Source organism: Momordica charantia (genome assembly GCF_013281855.1).
Source record: "Momordica charantia cultivar OHB3-1 chromosome 5 unlocalized genomic scaffold, Mcharantia_2.0 BLBB01000005.1, whole genome shotgun sequence".
Lineage (NCBI taxonomy): Eukaryota > Viridiplantae > Streptophyta > Magnoliopsida > Cucurbitales > Cucurbitaceae > Momordica > Momordica charantia.
The window spans coordinates 3340813-3363397 of NW_028275163.1; the positions used below are offsets into that span (position 1 = coordinate 3340813).

At 33.1% G+C, this 22585-nt stretch overlaps 4 protein-coding genes and 1 non-coding gene across 5 annotated transcripts; 4 read left to right on the top strand and 1 right to left on the bottom strand.

Annotated features, from left to right (window-relative positions):
• Window positions 1–2380: 2380 nt before the first annotated feature.
• On the bottom strand, window positions 2381–4369 carry LOC111016276 (P-loop containing nucleoside triphosphate hydrolases superfamily protein). The gene has a single exon (XM_022291591.2). The coding sequence runs from the start codon at window positions 4135–4137 to the stop codon at window positions 2692–2694; it is 1446 nt and encodes a 481-aa protein (XP_022147283.2). The 5' UTR covers window positions 4138–4369; the 3' UTR covers window positions 2381–2691.
• Window positions 4370–9870: 5501 nt separating this feature from the next.
• On the top strand, window positions 9871–13458 carry LOC111016406 (plant/protein). The gene is made up of 4 exons (XM_022291806.2): window positions 9871–10193; window positions 10279–10539; window positions 12240–12399; window positions 12617–13458. The coding sequence occupies exons 1-4, from the start codon at window positions 9894–9896 to the stop codon at window positions 12793–12795; spliced, it is 900 nt and encodes a 299-aa protein (XP_022147498.1). The 5' UTR covers window positions 9871–9893; the 3' UTR covers window positions 12796–13458.
• A 138-nt stretch (window positions 13459–13596) lies between these two features.
• LOC111016407 (uncharacterized) lies at window positions 13597–14742 on the top strand. The gene has a single exon (XR_015791020.1). It is a non-coding gene; the product is annotated as an uncharacterized LOC111016407 (transcript).
• Window positions 14743–15750: 1008 nt separating this feature from the next.
• On the top strand, window positions 15751–17444 carry LOC111016378 (uncharacterized). Its single transcript, XM_022291766.2, has 2 exons — window positions 15751–16240; window positions 16848–17444. Exons 1-2 carry the CDS (start codon window positions 15837–15839, stop codon window positions 17290–17292), a joined length of 849 nt encoding a protein of 282 aa, XP_022147458.1. The 5' UTR covers window positions 15751–15836; the 3' UTR covers window positions 17293–17444.
• Window positions 17445–19477: 2033 nt separating this feature from the next.
• LOC111016367 (uncharacterized) lies at window positions 19478–21445 on the top strand. The gene is made up of 2 exons (XM_022291750.2): window positions 19478–20059; window positions 20809–21445. The coding sequence occupies exons 1-2, from the start codon at window positions 19556–19558 to the stop codon at window positions 21217–21219; spliced, it is 915 nt and encodes a 304-aa protein (XP_022147442.1). The 5' UTR covers window positions 19478–19555; the 3' UTR covers window positions 21220–21445.
• The last annotated feature ends 1140 nt before the right edge of the window (window positions 21446–22585 follow it).

Genomic DNA, 22585 nt, shown 5'->3' on the forward strand with positions numbered 1-22585 from the left:
AATTGTAATAGAAAGGAAGGAGATAAAAATGAAAATTAAGGAACTAAAATTATCACGGTGGAAAAGTACACAAATAAAAATAAACCTAATATTTAAATTGAAAATACGAGTGGTAAAGTAATATTTAATCGTAAAATTTAATGACCTAATTAAACTATATTTAAAGCCATTTTTTGTTGTTATTATAAGGGTGTGGTTGAGAGATGGGGCACAAGTTTGGAAGATGGAAGTGAGCTATTCATAATTGACATTGGAAAGCAACAGCTGGGATGACTGATGACATAATTGCACCCACTATTGCATTTAATTATCTTTTTATTATTCAATTAATCAACACAATTCCACACACACCCATGTGGAAAAGAAAAAAAAAAAACCAATTCTCTATAATATTCTTTCACGAAAAAAAAAATATGAGATTTGTAACACTAAACTTTGTTCATATTTTTATTTTTTTTAGTTAACTATTAGAAATATGAGCTTCTATTATAAACAATGTTATATTGCCCACAACCAAAAAAAAAAGGTTGGTTATTTACAAAAGAAAAAAAGTAGTTTTATGAAATAAAAAATAGCGAACATTAGAAAAAATAAATAAATAAAGAGAAATCACTTTTCTTTTTGTGAGATAATATTTATTGCGTGTGATATAGTTGAATATTAAATTTAGATGATGAATTTAATTACTTTAGGTAAGTAAATTGGAATCTATGTTTTGTAATGGCTGCAATTTATTTTATTATTATTATTTATTTATCTATTTGGGTAGATGAACCTTTCAAACTACGAGCTGTTGGCGTCTCCATGTATTTGATTAAATAAGTTATTTTGGCAGCGGGTAGAATAAATTGCCCAGATATCATATAAAATGAAAGTAAAGTAATAAAATTTAGATAATATCTAATATTTAAAGAATTTGTAATATTATGGAATTAATTTAGGGTCGTTAAGGATCCCACGTTGATATAAGAAGGGACTTAACAATGGTTTATAATAGACATAAGCTACTCTCTCATTGCCAATTGGTTTTGAGATGGAACCCCATGAATATTAATATGGTATCAGAGCCCACAAGCTCAAACGAGCATTCGGTCTAAAATGGCAATGTGGGATCCTTAACAAATAGTGTTGAGGTTTATGTTTGTACCATCACTTGGTAAAATATTATTTAATCTAAAGGCCGAACTTTAATAGAATTTGATTGGGAGTTATTTTTACATGTCCTTATTTTATTTTGTTATTGTCTTCGTTGTTTTTATTTTTATTTTTATTTTTTGCCAAGTCTCTTGATTCTATTATGTCTTGATCTCAAGATACGAGATCCATTTTTTTTTTCTTGAAAATATATATCTAACCTTTGCAAAAAGAGAGAAAAAAAAGTCACCATTTATCTTTTTAAAAAGTTAAACTAAAAAACTAAAATAAGAGGTTTTAAATACCATTTTGATGTCTATATTTTCGACTTTTTGGTGTTTATATTTTTAATTTTGGTTCATTTTAATCTATTTATATAAAATGTCTACTTTAAAAATAAAAATAAAGCCTATGGAAAGAAAAATGCATAAGTTTTAGAAAAAAAAAAACTTTATTATTATTGTTATTTTAGAAATGCATAATACTTTAATTTGAGTGGACGTAAAAAAAAAAAGAAATCAAATATGCAATATGAATTTAGTTCATCAATAATGGACATCTATCTCTAACTAAAATGTCATGAGCTTGAATCCTCCCACCCCATTTGTTGTACTGAAAAATAAAATCAAATGATAATACTCTCTCAATTATTTACAAGTAAAAATGCACGCACCTCTTCGTAGGATAATTTCACCCATAATAAGTATGTCCTCAGAATGAGCAATCGGATTCAAGTGGGTATGATATCTATCTGTAGTAATAGGCATTGACCTATGGCACCCATTCAACAACCACGAAATTTCAAGCGCTATCGTGGTAGGTGAGCGGTTGAGAACAATTCCATACAATAACTAGGCTCGACTTACGTGAAATGTCAATTTACGCCTAACAACAACTACACCACAAAGTATAGGCTGCCCATTGTATCCTGGCCATGGGAGGCAAGTGAGATTAAAATTAAACACAGAGGAATTAATCATATGTTGATAAAATTTGTATGGATCCATCTAAAAAACGACACTACGCTGACTTTTTATGACCATTCAAATTATGATTTGCCCACCAATCATTAACTACCATCGCCTCCTCGGTTTCTTCGTACCATTATTTTATATTGTGTCTTTTTTTTTTTTTTTTTTTGTGGGTTGAAAAATTGGTCCACATAATAACGTTGTTTTTATCTCACACCCATCCAAGGAATCATATCTTTTTAATTTTGTCAAATTGTAATTTAAACTCCAAAAAATAATAATAATAAATATATTTCCTATTGTTGTTTGTATTAAAGAGGAAAATAGTAGAGCCAGCCATTTACAATTCCCACCAGAACTGTGACCAAAATTAAACCCTTTTTTTTTCCATACAAATTTGTTACCCAAAAAAAGGGTAAAAAAGGAATAGAACCAAAATAAATCTGACAGAAAAATAATGTCCTCTCTAAATAGGCTTTTATCTACAGCCCTAAGAATCAGCCCTGCTGATCTAGTGCATGCGACCCCAGGGCAGAAAATTACCTCCTCCCCCAGTAGGATTTCGCCACGTGTATGTAAATATAAATCAACCGTCTTTGTGGCGCGGAGATTGATCGAACGACTGAGATATTTTGTTGCTTTTCATCCTCAGAAAACCGTACAATTTCCTGAACTCTTTTCCGGTGTGAGCGTTTTCGCTGCAGAAGACGCCGCTCGATTCGACGGATTCGTCGATGGACTTCCTGGATCCGCAATTGCTCAACCGCCGCCCCATGTTGCCGACTCTCCGCCGCTCGCCGTCGGTCTGCAACGCTGAGATGACTGATTTAATCGCTCGGCTCGGCGAGCTCCGGTTCGCAATCATGAGCTCGCCGATCTCGGCCGGGCTCAAACTGGCGCCGGTTTGGAATATTTCCTCAACCTGAGGAAACAATTTGTGATCCTTCACGCCAAGGTAGTTGATTGCGAGATTCTTGAAAGCGGAGAAATCGCAGAGCGGAAAATGGATGTGAACGTCGATACGGCCCGGCCGGAGAATCGCCGGGTCGACCTGTTCCTTGCAATTCACGGTGAAAACCATCATCCTCTCCTCCGCGCAGCACGATGTCAAAATTCCGTCCATGAAGTTCAGCAACGCCGATAGACTCAACGCCGGCGACTTCTCGATCAGAAACCGATCGAGATCCTCGACGACGATTATCGACTTGCTGGTGGTCTGCAGCAGAAGAAGCTTGAGATCAGATTCATCGGAGACTTTGAATAGGTCGATGTCGTAAACGTCGTAGGAGAGGAAATTCGCCATGGCGGCAACAAAGCTCGATTTTCCGGTTCCGGAAGGGCCATATAGAAGGTAACTCCGTTTCCATACTCTGCCTAATTTGTGGTAATATTGTTTTGATTTGAGAAACGATTCGAGATCGGATTTGACCTTTTCTTTGAGATCTGGCTCCATGGAAATCGATTCAAAGGTGGAGGGATGGTTGAATTGGATTGACTTCCACCTTGTATGCGATTGATTGTTGAATTTCGAATTCATAAAAAGCCTCAAATCCCCCTTGTTGTGCTCAATCTCATCCGCGGTTAGTGCATGAATGTGCTGAAGATAGGGGCGGAGGATTCGTCGCTTATCAGCCCTTCTAATTTTCAACACAAAATTCCTGCTACCGTTTTCTTCATTCGTCCACAGCAATCTGGCCCCCAAAAATTCGTCCACGACGGTCTGATTCGAATCCAATCGGAGAAGGATGTCATTCGGCTTCTTCCCGGTGACGAGATTGGTGAAATCGGAATCCTCGAGAGAGGACAAGGAACTGAGATAGGCAGAGACTTTCCAATACAAGAGATTCCTCTGGGAGCTCTCATTGAATTCCGGGATTCTCAAAGACTGGTAAACATGGAAACAATCTTGTAGATTTCTCCACCATTTTTTGACCAGGAAAATCAACCCCGTCCTGAATAGAACAATCCGCAACAACCAAGTGAAACAAATTCCGATGAGGATTAAACAAAACAACCTGAAAAACAACTCCATGGCCCGGCCCCCAAAAAAAGCAATCCCCAGAAATCTAAAGACAGAGGAGAAAAGAAAATTGAATGGTTGCCCCTGTTTCCATAGAAAGAAACAACATATTTTATGGGGTGAAGGTGAAGGTGAAGGTGAAGGTGAAGGGCCAAGGCAAAACCCCAGGTTAGAGAGAGAGGGAGAGGGTCAAGGTCAAGTCTGAGGAGCGAGAGGGATAAATAAAAGTGTGTTGTTTTGTTGTTATACTTCTCTGTGTCGTTGGCAGCTACTTTCCAGCCAGATATCATTCACCCAAAAAGAAATTAATTAATTAATTTTTTCTTTTCTTTTTCTGATTTTCTTTTGCTGCTTTGGCCTTTGGGTATTTCGCCTCTTCAATTCTCAAATGCCAATTCCAATTCCCTTCCGGCGCACAACACAACCTATCTCTCTCTTATTAGCTAATAAATCTCCTTTTCCCCCTAAAATTATGCCAAAAACATGCCTTTGTCTCCTGCATTTGAGGATTCCTAATCTTTCATATTTTATCACTTTTTTTTTTTTATCCATCCACTTTTAGGTTTTGTATAAATAAGAAATCCATATTTTTCTTCAAATTATTTTTGGATTATGTTTTCAGATTTTTAATTTGAAATTTTAAAATACACGTATAGCACTAGTTTATAAATATATTATTAAATGTACTTACCTCATTTGTTTTTCGTATTATTCTAAATTTTTTAAGGTGTCCTTGCTAATTTTCTATTAATCGTCTAATAACCAATTCTAAGGCCTTTTTTTTTAAATAGATTGTCTAATTTACTAGTCAAATACATGCATGTTATTGATAAATAAAAATGTGTCAATATTAGGGTTCTCTTAAATTATTTATATAAACAATTAATAACGAAGATTTTCTACTCATGGAAAGTTAAGATAATTACAAATTGTTTTTGAAAGTTTATATGGATTAAAATTGAATGAATTAAAGCATTTCGAAAAAAAAATCGAATGAATTAAAGGTGGGGAAAAATATTATAAGATTTGAATTTTGACGCTTGATTTTTATCCTTTCCTAAGTTGTGATTCAACTTTCAAATTAAATCAATGGTTCTTTTTTTTTTCTTTTTAATACTTTTTAGGGATGATGTCACCTTTATTTTATTATTATATATAGTTTTTGGGTTATATGTCAATGACTCAGTTATATATGTTCAAATTGAAATTGGTCTTGAGTTTCAAAAAAAGAAAAAAACTGAAATTGTTCTTCTATGACAAATTTTTCTTTTTAAGTTCAACAAATTACAGCGTGGATTTTTTTGGTGCAATTCAACTATTGTACGTTTAAACTTTAAAGAAATAAAAAAAATAATAAATACGTATAATTATTGTACATTGAAAATATATATGGTAATGAATATTTTGATGATATAACATTCGTCTAAATTCACTGGAAACTCTCCATAATCTGAGCAAATGTAAATTCTTGACAACCTTTTTCATAAATGTTCAATTTGATTATTAAAAAAATGTTAAATTATCAATTTGGCCCTTACAATCTTATAATTTTTAATTTAGTTCTTCTACTTGGGCTTAGTTCTAATTTATTCCCATTATTTATTTAATCAATTCAAAGTTCTAATATAATTAACAAACATGCGAAAGTGAGTTTAGTTTAGTTTGAATCTCCACCCCACATGTTGTAGTTAAAAAAGAAAAGAAAAACTCATCTTTATCATGTTTGGGAGGGGATTCAAAGTCACAATCTCTTGATTTGAAGAATATGTCAATTACCGTTAAGAAAAGTAGTATTGGTCAAAAATATATATACATGCTCATTGCTACATAAAATTAAAAAATGTTACATATTTAATAACTATATAAATAATATATAATATTTGATTGAGTAGGAAGTAAACCCATCCGCTTAAGCTTTTTGATTGAGCGATGATTATTAAGATTTAACACTCTGAAAATCAAATTAAAACTAATACTATGAAGAAGAAAATAAACTATTATGCAACTAATTGAGATTTTTTAGATGGAGGTTGTTTAGAGCAGGGCTTAATGATGAGTCTTTTTCTTTTCTTTTTTTAATTTGGTACAAGTAATGTTTGGCTATGTCATGAAATGATTACTAGGGTCATAACTTTTATTTTCCTCTTTTTTGGAAAAGGCATTAGGGACTATAACTAAAACTCTATAAATTAATGGATTGGAAGCTCAACTTTTTTATTAATTCATTTATGGTTGGTACCAATCACTTGTACCAACATTAGAATCAATTTGTTGTACTTAAAAAAGAAAAAAAGAAATCAATTTGTTTAATTTTTTTGGTTTTTAAATCACCGGGACTAATTATTTTTACTATTATAAGGTTTTCTATTTAAATATTGATCTTGACTTAATTAAATGTACATATTCACTTTATCTTATATCTTAAGACAATAATTTAATATGAATTAAAAGTAAGATGAGAAAAATCAACTTTAATATGACTCACTGATGGTGTGAATCATTGATCAAAATAAAATAGGAAAATTTTTATTCTAATCAAAAGGATAATATCCATAAATTACAATTTTTTAATTTCTGAATATTTTTAGAATCATCTTCATCAAATAAAATCCACAATTATGATTGATGTAAATAAATTAAACCTTTGTACCTTCAGACTCAAGAAAATCTCAATTAAACAAAAAAATTGTCACGTATTATATGTTTCTTATTTGGAGTTAGAAGCTAATAATTTATAATTTAGCTACTTCTTCCTTTTTTTTCTCTCTCAAATCGTTTTCAGAATTCTACCAAATATTCCTTTCTTCAACGGAACTATGGACAAATACTTAATACTTGAATTTTTATTTATTTATCTAAAATAACTAAACTTATTTCATTTATTTATATTTTTTTTTCATGTGAGAGTGTGGATTGAAAGTTATGCTCACTCTAACAAACTTACTTTAATTTAAACTAATTTTAAACCACCTCGAAATCATATTGTAACTCTATCCATGTCCAACGGCACTTAAAAAAGTATAAATTCCTCTCTTTTAGGTCTGAATGTGAATCTTCCCTCTATATTTATAATGTTATAAAATATAAATAAAAATAAAATAAAACATTACAATTAAGGTAAATCTAGATAGAAATTCATTTTGAAAAAGGAAATGGTAGAAAACTTGGTAAAATTATCACAGGATTGGGATGGGGACAAATATGTAAGACCAGAATATCCCAAATTCATTTCTTGTTTGAATGTCCAACTATACTACCATAACTTCGTTCGTTGTTCTACTCTTACAAGCTCCTCGATTTATACTTCAAATTGAATAATTTCGTATATAGAAAATCATCATATCATATCTTAAGTCATCCAACTATTGTTTTATCTTTTTTTTAGTACAACAAGTATGGACCAGAGATTCGAATTTATGATCTCTAATTTTTTAAACTTAATTACTAGGACTATTTGGTTTTAAATATAATTAGGGAACAAAATTGAAAGTTTTGCAAAATAATAATAATAATACTAATAAACAAATAAAAATAAATACATTTTTTGAATCAAATACAAAGCATGTAGCTCAAAACTTATCATCATCACACGCACAAATATAGCTAAATAATAAATACTACATTTATTATTATTATTTTAATGTAATCCTATATTTTAGTGTCCTAATCAAGTATCCTCTTTTGCATAAGCAACAAAGAAAGCCTATTATTGAGGAAGTCCAAAATACCCATAATTCAAATTAAAAAAAGATATTAAAAAAAGTCAATATCTAATTTTAATTGAACCATAAGATTTTAAAACGATTTTCCCTAGCTTTTATTTAAGATAACAACCCAATCCTCTTATTCTATCGATCTTATCTTATAAGTACAAAGAGAGGTAAACTAATTTACAACTTGAAGCCTTAATAATCTGTAAAACTTATAGTATTGATTATCTAATTAACTACATTAAAAATTAACAAAAAAGAAACTGATGTGACATTTTGATATGTTATTGTTTATATGCAAAGATACTGGAATAATCTATTATAAAATTTTCATATATTATACATTATGGTTTAATTAAATAATTGAGTGTCAAATACGATGACCGAAAGTAATAAAATCACAAAGACTAAAGTTACGATTGAAACGTATACGTAAATATTTAAATTTTAGAAGATTGGAAGTATATGATTGGAAAAATAATTAAAATTTGAATCAACTAAACTGAGTTTAATTAAATTCGTCAAACTTAAACTAAAAATAGAAAATAAAAATAAAATCGTGTCGTCCCCGCGTACGCTAGGGAAGGTTCGAAGTTGGGCCCACGTGGGGGAAGTGGGACCCAGTGGCCGAAAGATACCCAGCCGCAGTGAGGGAATCCAGGCCGTCGATTTCGTTTTCGTCGATACAGCGAATCGACGTGCTGGAAAATTAGGTAAATCATATAGTTTTAAATGCAAAGTTTTATTTAATGTGTACTGTACGGTGGCATAATTAAAAAAAATAAAAAAAAAGTTTGCATTGCGTAGAAGATTTTTTCATTAGGTAATTTACAATATATATTTGTTTTTATAATGGGACAAAATATATTTGAATGATGTAGATTTAATAAAGTTTTTTTTTTATTTTTAAATATGGTTGTGTTGTGAACACGTAATTTTTTATAGAAATAATTTTTGTTTCTAAAAGGTCATGTTTTGAAATTTGACCTTTTTATATACGTGCCTCATTTTTTAGGCACAATTTAAATTTGTCCTAAATTTTAGCAATTTCGAGTTTAAATACTATATTTATTAAGAGTTTAATATTAGTTTATTAATCCGTGTATTTATGTCAATCTGAGCCTAACTCAATAGTATTAAATTGTTAGAAATTTGAATCTCATCCCATATATATAGTTGAATTTACGAAAAGAAGAAACTATTCTTGATCCTTGTAGCTGTACCTTTAAAAGAATATAAGCCTATTAAAAAAACAAGGCTAAAGTTTAATAATTTAAGTTATATAATACATATAATCAATAATCCCACCCCATATATTACCTCATTTTAAAAAGTGGCCATTTTATTAATTTATTTTTCTTGTTATCTCATTTATTTCAATAAAATATAGTGATAAATTTGTATTAAAAAGTTTTACACCTTTTGTGTTAAAAATTTAAAATAAAGATCAAAATAGTCATTTTGTAGATCAAAATAAAGGTTTTAAAAGTAAAAAAAAAAAACTAAAATGAAAAAAGAAAGTAAAAAGTATGGTTCAATAATAAAATTTGACTAATGATTAGTCATCAATTTAAAATTATATTTATAATCAATATAAAACTTACATGTGTCACATTGACGAATTAAATTATGTTATGTCCGATAACATCAGTTAATTGGATCAACCCACAAGATGAGATTGGACCAAGTCCACATAAGAACCACTAACACTATATAAATAGAGAGAATTTGAACTAAGTCTGAATCTTCTCTGCCATGCGATTTTAAAGATTCTTCAATACGTCAGAAGATGAATTCAGAATTCAATTTTCTCTCATTTGAATTTTTCGTCCAACAAGTACCAAATAACTAAATTGATATTTTAAAAATTTGAACAAAAAACCGAAATTACTTTATGCAAAGCAATAATTAAACTTGTGAGTTCTAATGAGAGCTACTTGTATTTAAACTTGATTATACTACACACAACTCATAAGAAGTGTATGGGGCTGTCGTGGGGGCGTAGGTCCGAACAGAGCGGCGCGCCCTGGTCCACTTTATACAGTCGCCAACGCCCAAATGTTGCCACATCAATCTAAACCCAATCTTCAATCTCTTTTTCCCTTATCCTTTCTTCTCCATCCTTCTCTCTGTTTCCACACCAAGAATCCGACCATGGCCATCACCCTCACCCTCCCGAAACTCCCCCATATTTCCCCCAATTCCACCACCAAGCTTCCCCCCATTCCCACGAATCTCGACTTCTCCCAAAACCCTAAAAAATCCCCGTACAGTTTCTTCCTTCGGAGCGTTCGCGATCTCAAATCATGTACTCTCCCTCTCACTGCTCTCGCATTGCCCTTCTTCCTCGATCCGCAGGTGAATCTCTCTCTATTTCTCTCGATTCTGTTTTGTGTTCGTGCGGTCTTTGGTTTCCGATTCGATTTCTTTCGTTGGGTTGTAGGATGCGCTTGCTGTTGGCGGGGAGTTCGGGATTTTGGAGGGGAGATCAGTTGCCCTAATTCACCCAATTGTTATGGGCTCCCTTTTCGCGTACACTCTGTGGGCAGGCTACTTGGGGTGGCAATGGCGGCGAGTGAGGACGATTCAGAATGAAATTAACGAGCTCAAGAAGCAACTGGCTCCTGCGGCGGTCACCCCTGATGGGAACCCAATTGACGCACCGCCATCTCCCACTGAATTGAAGATTCAGCAGCTCACAGAGGTATTTCTTTGGCTTAACCAATTTTCTATTAACAGAAATAATTGAGTTTTAAAAAAATTCAAATAAAGTAATATTGAATATATATATTTTTTCTTTTTAATTTTAAAACAACAAGGGAAGGGGTGGGGATGAGAACTCTTGACATATTGGTGATGTGCCAATTAGCGTTGATCGCTATAAAGTAATATCAATTGCCAAACTCCGACCATTTTATTTTGGTATATGAATATGTGGTGGGATATATTATGATATATTTTTACAAAATATGATTTTATCCGTCCGTTCGATAAAAGTATATGATTATAACTAAAAGCGAGCATAGTTTAATTGGTATATATTTCCAACCTTAATTTCCATCTCAATTTTCATCCTCATATGTAAGGAAAAAAAGTATGACTATGACTATGACTATATATATTTTTTGAATAAAGACTATGTATAGATATAAATATGGAGAATCACAGTTTGAAATTCAAAATATTTCATAGAGGCTTTTTTGTCTTCTTTTATGCAATTAAAGAAAATTCAGATAGTTTCTTAAACAAATTAAAAATATTTTTATCCATTCTTAAAACAAAAAATATAAAATTAATAAATATTATCTATAAATTAAGGATTCATCAATATTCTCGTCAAACCTAGCATGACTCAGCGGTAATGTTTTCTCATTTCTTGAAAAGTTTCCAAAATTTCCAACATCAAAATAAAGTTGATTGTTTATGTTCCCATTTCCATTTTTTTTTTCAAAACATAATAAAATATTATTTTATTATTATTGGGTTATAAAATGAATATTAAAAAATAAATATAACATAAAAAGTTTGAATATTTGATTTAAAAAATTAATTTTACTTTTTTATTTTAAAAGTTTAGAGAATGAAAAAAAAGCTTTTTATTTATTAAAAAATAAGAAATGAAAAAAGAAGAAGAAAAAGAAGAAAACGATAAAAAAAACATTATCAAATGGGTTTTAAATAAATGGTAAAATATTATACATTTGTTATTATTTCACTAGTTAAAACAGAAGTAATCATTATTAAATATTATAACAATACAATTTAATAAAAATTGATATTATTGATAGTTGTTGTAATAAAAATTATATTAACATTCTTAGTTGATGTAAATTTATTTTAATTATTTATCATTTATTAATGTTAAATAGATTGTTATAATAAAAAAATATTTACTATCAATCAAATAAATTAAAATACTTTATTTTTTTAACTAAAAATAATATTAGCGTACTTTTTTAGTTAATGCATGTGTAATTAGCTATAAATAAGAAATATATTTTCTAATAATTATATAATATCTGATTCTCATTCAAAAAAATCTTAGTAAACAGCATCAAGTAAAAAAACATTAAAACATTTTCACTCATATTGAGCGTAAATGAATAGCAGAGATTATGATAATTTTTTAGGAAAAGATTGTCATAACTTTTGACTTAAAAGTGAGTGATCTGTGGTTAAATAGATATTTGATTCCTTTGTTCGGCAGGTAGTATTAGTACGTTTATAATTAAAGGCTTGCTTGTTTGATTGATACAGTTTTTCTTTCTAAGATTGAAACAAATCCGTTTGATGCTGACAATTCCAAAATCATACTAAGATTGAATTAATCCCTAGACTGAATTGTGAATTCTTACCCAACACAACACCAACAGAGTATCTGATGCATTGGTATTTGAAGTTCAGGAGAGGAAAGAGTTGATCAAAGGGTCCTTCAGAGATAGGCACTTCAATGCTGGCTCCATACTACTCGGATTCGGAGTTCTGGAATCGATCGGTGGAGGCGTAAATACCTGGTTTAGAACAGGAAAGCTCTTTCCTGGGCCTCACTTGTTTGCTGGAGCAGGTAAACCAAAAGCTTCTATATTTAATGTCTTATAATGTCACTGCATTGCATTCAGATCCCCCTCCTTTGGTACTTTAGTTTATGGTCTCGTCTCAACTGTTGGCACCGAAACTAGTTTGGGCAGACTATGAAACGGGGAGGATCCATTTCATTTCTATGTAGTCGTCGTGATCTCGATCTGATATGCATTTCCTTTCATTTCGTTGCTTACCAACAGGGATAACTGTTCTGTGGGCACTGGCAGCTGCTCTTGTACCTGCAATGCAGAAGGGCAATGAGACAGCTAGAAATCTTCACATTGCGCTCAATGCTCTGAATGTTATTCTCTTTATATGGCAGATTCCCACTGGAATTGAAATTGTCTTCAAAGTCTTTGAATTCACTACTTGGCCTTAATTTCCTGATATTTCAGTCTAAACTTCATTCCCCATTTCCTTATGGCCTCCCTCTTCTCAACTACATGTCTTGGACTTCCTTTTCTCTCCACTTTCCCATCTCTCACTTCTTGCCTCCGGCAAATCTTCTTCCCTTCAGCTATGACTTATTACTCGACAACTCGAAGTCGATCAAAACTTACATTTCTATGTCGTTTTTAACGATCTCACTGTTCTCCGAAACAGATATCAGTATGCGTTTGTCTATAGCTCTCAACAGGTAATTTTTAGAGTCTGCATTTGGATATTGGCCTGTCTCAATGGTCCAGAGAAGTGCTGCAGATTCCAGTTCCTACCAAATATTGTACCAACTTCAAATGGTAGACTAACTGTGCATCTTCGAGAAAGCTCAGACTAACACCGGATCGAGACGTGAGCCTGAGCGCCCCAATCCACAGAAGAAAGTGCTTTCTAGCGAGCAGAAGCATCTCCTTGTTCCCTCAACAATGCGGTAGTCAGATGGAAGTCTGTCCAGTAGAGTTTCAGTTGTTTCTTCCATGTTCAAAAAGTTATGATATTGGCAGTTATAGTATAATCTAAAGAGGATGCTTCCCCATTGTTCTTCACATTTTTCTCCATTTAATGTATCTGTTCTTTGAAGAAGCATTTCAGGTTCTTTCTTTTACTATTTTTGCCTGTGTTTCCATTCACTCAGAATCGGTTCATCTTCTCTTTGAATTTTCCACCATTTTCTGCCTCACACCTTCTCTAACAGATCCACTGGTTCCTACTATAAATAATTGCAGAGACACAGCTTCCATTATCACTGTCTTTTCATTCTTAAAACTTTCCATTCTTTAGGTTTTCATTTTCTTAGCTGCCAAACAATCTCATTCGTTATGGCAAATCTTCCTCGCTTTGGTCGTACATGGCAGCGTCTTTCCACAATTGCACGCCCTTTTCCGGCCACCGCAAATCCTGCTTCAGAACCAGAGCCTGAGATTCTGCCACTTGCTCCGGCCACCGAAACTCTCGAATCTTTCGAGTCCAACCCACCGCCGGCAGCTTCTCCGGCCAAGAAACCTGCCACGCCAAGTTTCAAAGCTACTGTCACACGTGTAGCCAGCCCGCCGGTGAAGCCTGCACGATCCCCTCCGCCCTCTCCTGCAAAGAAATCTTCCGACCGGAGACATTCAATTAGGCCCTAATTCGTATCAGAAAACCGTCAAGCCTCACCAACCAACCACGCCACCACTTTCCCCTCTGGCTCTGCCTAAATCTGCAAATGCGACGACGGCTCAATCCAGAATCTCGCTGGAGACGAAGCAGAAAGCCGGTCCATACAAAAAGACCGTCGAGAAGGCGGAGAAGTCGGACTGGCCGTCGGAGTACGGATCCGGAAAAGCCGCCGCAGAAGCAGCAGGCGGAGGCTATAAACCTTACCGGACATAACGTAGGCGCGGTCATGGAAGTACGCCAATTCTCCGAATCCGATGATCGTTCAGGCGGAGAAATCGCCAAGAAGAACGAAACAGAAGGCGGCGTCCGCCATGGAAATGATGATGAGAGGAAGAAGGGAAGGAAGGATAAAAGTGACAGAGTAAAGGGATTTCCAAGGACGGCATTCATGAACAGTAATTTTCAAGAAGTGAATAATTCTGTAATGTATGATTCGACGTGCAGGGGCCGTGATCCAGGGCTGCACCTTGATTTCTCCGGGAAGTCGAAGGATGATGGAGCCATTTTCGACGGCGCCCAGAACTCTTAAGTTCTAAGGAGAAAGTGCAATGGAAGTTGTTACCCTTTTTAAATGTGTGATTATTAAATTAAATAAATAAGCTAAAATGGAATAATATTCCACCTTTTTGTATTTAGGATCTCATATTTTTAGACCATATTAAATATTTTAAACAGTGTTTGACCAAAATGTTAGACATTTAACTTAGAATGATATTATCCACTTTTAACATGATTCTTCGTAAGCTCTCGTGATTTGCTTTTGGTATCATTCAAAATTGTGATGAAAATGGTGTCCCAAATTTATATACGATGAACTTTCCCTTTATTTATGTAGCTATTGTGTGACTTTGATCGCATTTTTAACAAAACAATTAAAAACTTTAATCGTACTTACTATACTCTCAAAAAGCAATACTTCTCAGTTGATCACTATTTTCCTTCCAATTCATCTTAGTTTATTTTTCCGTCTTCTTTATAAAAAAAAAACTAAATCAATTTTAATTTCAAAATCATAGATTTTTGCGATGAGTAATTTTATAGGTACAATTATTCTTTATACTCTTACAAGTCATCTGTTACCGCCATATAAAATTAATTTTGAAAATGAAAACAAAAAATTATTTTATTTCTTTTTAATTTGCTAGTGGTAACTTGCATGTTGCTTAAAGAATAGAAATTATTCCTTGTCCTACCAAATAGAGGGGCAAGTTGAATCAATTAATCGACTTTAAGAACAAAATTTGATTCCTATTATATGCTCTCCTTTTATCTATTTATTTTGTTATCCTATTTCTTCGAGGGAAAATGATTGTCGTATACTCTGTTCACCTTCATTTATTATCCTTTCTAAAAACTAATAATAAATAAATTAAATAACAATATCCTCTTTGTTTATTTTTTTTTTCAATCAAACTTTCAAAAGTTTGGTCGAGAGTATTTATTTTAACTAAGAACTATGTTCGGATTGACACATTATCTTTATTCATCAACTTCAACATTAGAGAAAAAACAAAATATTAGTACTAAATTAATAAAGGGATAAATCAAGGAGGATTACTTCCGATTCTTTCCTTCGTATTTTTTTTCAAACTATTTTATTGGAAGAAGTTCTTAATTTTTTAAAATTTTTGATTGTGTGTGGAGAATCACTTGATCTTCTCACAGAATTTTCAATTATTTTCTCCCTCAAGCTTCATCTCATATTGCAACTTCCAGCAATATAAATAATGCAAAGACAAAGTTTCTCAAATATCTGCCTTTAATTTTTCTATTCTTGGTGGAATTTCATTTTCCTTGTTGCCAAACACTCCCAATTCGTTCATTATGGCAAATCTTCCTCGATTCGGCCGTACATGGCAACGTCAGGCTGTGGTTGCGCCGCCAGCTCCCGCCGCCGTGCCGCCATCAGTTCCGACCACCCAAACTCTGCAACCTTTCGAACCCAACCTGCCGCCATCGGCTTCTCCTGCGTCTTCCCCTTTGAAAGCATCTCCCGGCCGGCGAGGTCCTTCCGCGTCGCCGAAATACAGAGCTGCCGCCAAACGTGTGGGTAGTTCGCCGGCGAAGTCCGCACGATCGCCGCCGGCGTCTCCTGCAACCAAATATTCCGACCGGGGACATGCCCAAACAACCCCACCTCTCTCGCCGGCCAAGTCCCGGCGAACAGCAACGCCGCCACTTTCTCCTCTTGCTCTTCCACGTACCGCAAATGGCGCGCTCCATTCTAGGTATTAAACTACCATCACTAACTTGAAAAAATGTTAAAACATATGAGGCTAAATTTAGATTGAAAAAACAACACCAACTTGAGAGAAAGAACATATTTGAAAGAAGTTTAAAGGACAAATTAGTCAACATTGACACCTCTTCATATATTTATTTAAAAAATAAAAGAAATATTTCTTTTACATATTAAAAATTTGATGATAATTCGTAAAAAATGAATACTAATGAAATATTATTCTATATATTAAAATTTTAAAGTATATATACTAGATAGACGTAATCTTATTAAAAATTTAGATAATTATAAGAGTACATATTTAAATACACACATATTGATACACCAAATGTGTAATTGAATCTACTATTTCTCATTCACGCTCCGTTTTAACACTCTTCTCAGCCTTAAAATTTATTAGATATCTCATAAGTTGTTAAATATTTACCTTATCCTACTGGGATAAGCTTTTAACCTAAAGTGAGACAATCCATTCTAAATATTAATTACTGTAAAAAAAAGGAAAAAAACAACAACAACAATTCTAAAAATTAATTAGGAAGAAAATTGCTCGAAATCTATGGTAAGTTTAATTTTTTATTTCTTAACACCAGCGTGTTGCCGGAGGTGGAGAAGAAAAGTGTTCTGTACAACAAGACCGTCGAGAAGCCGGCGAAGTCTGGCCGGCCGTCGGAGCACGGCTCCGGTAAGCCGCCGCAGGCGGAGGTTATAAACCTCACCGGACACAACGTAGGCGCCGTCATGGAAATAAATCAGTCCTCCGCCAAACATTCCGCCGGTGAAATCATAAAAAAGAAAGAATCTGAAACGGAATTAGGTGGGGCCCACCACGGAAATGATGAGAGGAAGACAGGGGCAAAAAAGGAATTGCCGGGGACTGCGTTCATGAACAGCAACTTTCAGAGTGTGAACAATTCCGTGCTGTACGACTCGTCGTGCAGCCACCGTGATCCCGGCCTGCATCTCGCCTTCTCCGACACGGCGGACGGCGGCGGCGGAGCCATTGTTGACGGTCATAACAAGAATTACAAGCCCTAGAGGACGATGGTCGAAGCGAAAGAGTACTGTTTTATAAGAAATAATAAGCCAATTAAATGGGTTAACGTAATATTTTAAAAAATATACATAATTAATAATTATTATATGTGAAAAAGGGCTGTGATCTTCATAGTCTTCCCCTTGGCTGTTAATTATTTAGCTTCCTGAAAATTATGCCACAAAAATTGAAAATAATAGATTATTGTTTACTTCTTTAAATTATATATAAAAAAAAAACTGATTTTAAACATCACTAGCAAATGGGATAAACTAAATTTAGTCTTAAAATTTCAGGAGCATGTCTATCTAGTGAATTAGGCTTTTAATAGGCAACCTAAATATATTAGTTAAGGTGCACGTATGGTTGAAAGATTAAAGATTCGAATCATTACTTCAACCTTTTATTCAACTAAAAATCGTTTTTAGTAGATCTTTTTAAAAAAAGGTTTTAATAGAACTCTAAAATATTTCTCGATTAAGATTATTTAATTAGTTTATCTAGTAAGTCTTTTTGAACTTATAATTTGAAACATGTAGTAGGTTCATATCTTTAATTTTTTGAACACTTGCCTATAATGCCACATTGCATTATATAATTAGAAAAATATGACAAATGGATCATTTTGGACTTAGTTTTTAAATTTAACATAGTTAGAATCAAAAAATGAATTATTGAAAGATACAAGAATCAAAACCATACTTAGATCGACCTAATAATATTATTATACACATTTTTTTAATTTTATGACAAATAATCTAGGATATTTGTGCAAATATACCTAATGTTCTCTTTACTAAAAAAAAAAACCTAATGTTCTCTATGTTCCACTACTCAAATTTGATTCTCTATTTCATTTGAGAGAGAAATGAAGCTACTCATCATCAAACCCTTTCAGTATTTATTATTATGATTTTTTTTGCATAAAAAAAAGTGCTTGGAGGTGTTTGAGAATTTGATTAAATTTAATAAAAAATTATAAAAATTAACATTATATTATTATCTTTAGTTTTTTGGAACATATACTAACATACTAATGTCGGGTTTATAAAGGAAATGCCAACAAAGTTCCATATTGGGTATGGAAGAGAGTGATTCAAGGTATATAAAAGAAGCAATTATCTCAATCGATATGAGACATTTTGTTTGAAACAAAAAAAACAAAGCCGTGAGAGCTATATTTAAAGCGACAATACCATATATTATGGAGATACTTAATCATAGTGATTAGAATAATATAATCATTATATGACATCAATTTCTAACTGCATAGTTCTTAAAATAGGCCGGGTAAATTAATTAGTTCTTGAATATAAAAACAAAAATTGGGTTTGAACTCACAAACATCCCTTAAACTTTTGGGGGATTTTCTTTTTCTTCTTTCAATTGATAAAGTATAACTATTTTAAAGAATTCAATAATAATTCAAATTCGTTGACCGAAGATTGCTTATAATAGAAAATAAACAGGGAATGTCATTCACAAAATCGCATTTGAATTTTGATGCACAATAACAATCTCAAATAGTTTAATATTAATATTGGAGATAATATTATTCTCAAAATAATTGGATTTATGGCTGTCAACCACAACCCCCTAAAAGGACAAAAGCGTAAAGGATGGCCTTTTTTTCCCTCTCCAAAACATATGTTTTTATTTCAATATTTAGATTGCTTGATCTGGGGCGGGAAGAATGAGAATCCATTTCTCAATACACGACACAAAACATCTTAATTAATGTTAAAAAAATGTCATAATTCATGACTTCTTGATCGGAGACATGTATTTTAATTGGGGTTGAGAATCAATAAACATTTGATAACCTTTTAATTTTTGAAAAGTAAGAAAAAGAGATCTTTTTCTATATTTCTCTAACCTATCACCTGTCAATTTAGCAGTAGTGATTGATATGGATTGTTAAACATCTAAATATTTTTTTAAAAATTAAAAACTTTGTCTAACGTTTAATCATCCTCAGCTAAATATGCGCTCCTCATCTCCAAATGATTCCTTACTTTTTGCAATGTTTTCTTACCCCTTGTATGTGCTTCTTGAATCTGATACTTCTCTTGATCTCCTTCTTCTTTCTTTTCCCTCTTTTTATTGTTCTCTCTGTTTTCTTTTCTCCTCCTATTTTCAGGCTTAAGCTTTTGTTTGGTAATTTCATCGGCTCTCACTATAAATACACACCCATAAATCACAAGTTCTTTCACCAATCATATCCATCTGTCTTATCAATATTTCATCTTTCAAAATCTCCTCTTTATGGCAAATCTTCCTCGGTTTGGCCGCACATGGCAACGTTTCTCTTCCCTCCCCCGCCCCGCCACTGCCTCACAACCGGAACAACTTCAGCCGGCACCAGCGCCGGCGCCGATGAATGGGCGTGAAATTTCACCCAACTCTCCGGTCACCGCCCAAGTTCTCCAAACTTCTCCAATTAGAGAAAGATCTTCTCGACTTCCATCTCCCACGAAGAAATTTGCCTCGCCGCCTTCTTCTCCAAAATATAGACCCGCCGCCGCCGCTTCGCCTCCCAAGCCACTGTCTCCAACTCCGTCGTACAACCGTTACGACGGCGAACGACGGTCTAGTGCCACCACATCTCCCAAAGCCATTAAACCCTCCTATACCTCTCCGCCGCTGTCGCCTGCCAAGCACAAATACCCAACCGCCGCCACCGCCGCACCGCTCTCTCCTCTAACTCTGCCTCGGTCGGAGGCGAAACATGAACCTGGGCCCACGATTCGATCCAGAAGCCCACCGGAGGTTAGTTAACTTTAAATATTACGATATATATTAATTTCTTTTTACGTAAATACTACTTTTATTGGTATAATTTAATTATTTTGATTATTGTGCTATCAAAATGTCAATTTTTTTTGGTCTACTTTCCATTTTTATTCGTTTTAGTTATCATAATTTTTAAAAGTCCCTTTTAATTTTTCATATTTTTTTTATAAAGGGACCATTTTAATTTTTTTTTGCTATGACTGAATAAATTACCTCCCAAATCAAAAGTTTAAACTCATGATTTTGATAAATTTAATTATATATATGGTCGAAAATTTTATTCGAGTTCTTTTCTGTCACAATTTTAGCGTCATATTTTATTTACTAATTTTAAAAAAATGTAATCATAAATTTGTATTAAAATATTTTTATTCCATAAGATATGTGTTGAAATGTTGCAACAAAGAACAAAAGATGTTCAACTTTAAAAAGTAAACTAAAACGGACCTATCAAGATTTATAAGATATATGAACTATGATACTCCTTGACCAAATGATTTTGAGATGACACTCGACGATATTAGTATTAGAGTTGAACAAGTTTAAACGACCATCCAAGCAAAAAAATGAGATTCAACCAACATTAATGTATCCATAATTTACGTGTGTATGAGTTTAACAAGATGACTTTCTCTTGTTTTGTTCCAATCAAATTATAGTTTATCATTGAATAATTCAGGTTAGTTCTGGTATATATTTAATCTTGTATACATATTCTTAATCAGGTCGAGCAGAAATCGATACATTATCCGAAGGTCGAGAAGCCGACGAAACCCGATCACCGGCCGTCAGAGTACAACTCCGGCAAGCCCCAATACAAGCAGCAGCAGCAACAGAGCGACGTGATAACCATCAAAGGCGAGAACGTAGGCGCCATCATGCACATAACTCAATCATCTGACGGCACAGAAATGGTGAAGAAAAAGCCAAGCACAGAGAGTGGAAACGATGATGAGAAAGGCAACAAATCAAGTTCTTTGCCGGCGAAATCATTCATGAACAGCAATTTTCAAGGGGTCAATAATTCCGTTCTGTACAACTCCTCCTTCAGCCACCGTGATCCAGGCCTGCACCTGTCTTTCTCCAAGAAGCCCGCCCATGGCCATGCCCAATCTGTTCTTGGTTCGACCTACTAGACGAATTGAAGCTTTCAAAGTTCTACTACGCACCGTGTGCTGCTAAAATAATTATGAATAAGTGGAGATTATTATAATGATATATATGATTAATGGAATGTATTTTTCTTTGATCTGAATATATATCTATATATATATGGTGTATTATTTGTTTTACCATTTGGGAAATATGGTAATTAAGTGATAATAAAAAAGAAAGAACCACGGGTGAGATTATTCTTGTTTATTTTACTAAGATGATACTGTTAAAGATTGCTAGCTAATATCTAAACACTGGTTATTGGTTGAGTTTTCTGCCCAAAATTTGAACTTTAAAATTTGAAGGGTTATATCAATTTGAAGAGGTAATTAGTCAGGGTATAAATGATATTATAATTGATGAGACGTTTTAGACGTTGCTAATTAAATAACTCCTATATGTATATCCCACGTCACAAAAATTAAGGAACCTAACAAAAGTTATAATATATATGGGTTCGAAGCATTGATTCCTATTCTAAAACCTTTAAGTACTATTTCAAAGTATTTGAACATGCACTGCCTCTCCCTTTAATTTTAGTTTTCACCAAAAATGTAGAAGCAATGTTGATTCAGAAATGTTATCAAATGATTTAAAGAAAGGGCCGGGACCTCATATATTTATACGAAACCAACTTAGTTTTCATACCTGACATGTTTTGCCTTATTTACGAAGCGATGAATAAGGGTCCCTTTTTCATTTTCTAACATTTGAAAATCACATCAATTAGGAAAAGTTGTATAAATTTATAATATTTCATAATAAAATCACATCAATTAATAAAAATTGTATAAATTTTTTAGAAGAAAAAATATTAGTAGTATAAATGAAAAAGAAATAGCAAAATATAAAACAATTAATTAAAAAGTTATGGGTGTCATTAATAGATGAGAGAGAAATGGTAAAGATGGTAAAGAAATTATAACAAATATGTGGATCTATGCATAGCAAGGAAGGTGAATGAGATTGATTAGTGAATGGATTATAAAGTTTGAGGTAGAAGAGACTATCGAATGCAGTTTACAGTTTAAATAACAACAAATAACTTCTACTCGACATATTGATTATAAAAGAATTATGAAGTTATGTGGTTACTTTAGCCATATTTCTCGTTGGAGAGGTGAACTTTGGTTTGTATTTATTATTAATATCGTAGGCTACAAATGACACACAAGTCAATGTTGATTGCGGATTCATGTTGGTTCTCAACCAACATTGACCCGTGGTCATCATCAACTTATAATCTCGGTTGACAATACTTTCTTCCTTGCTCATTGAAGTAAGATAAACCTCTCACTACCAATTTTCAAAAATTTTTTTATTGATAGGAGAGAGAAATGTAGAGAG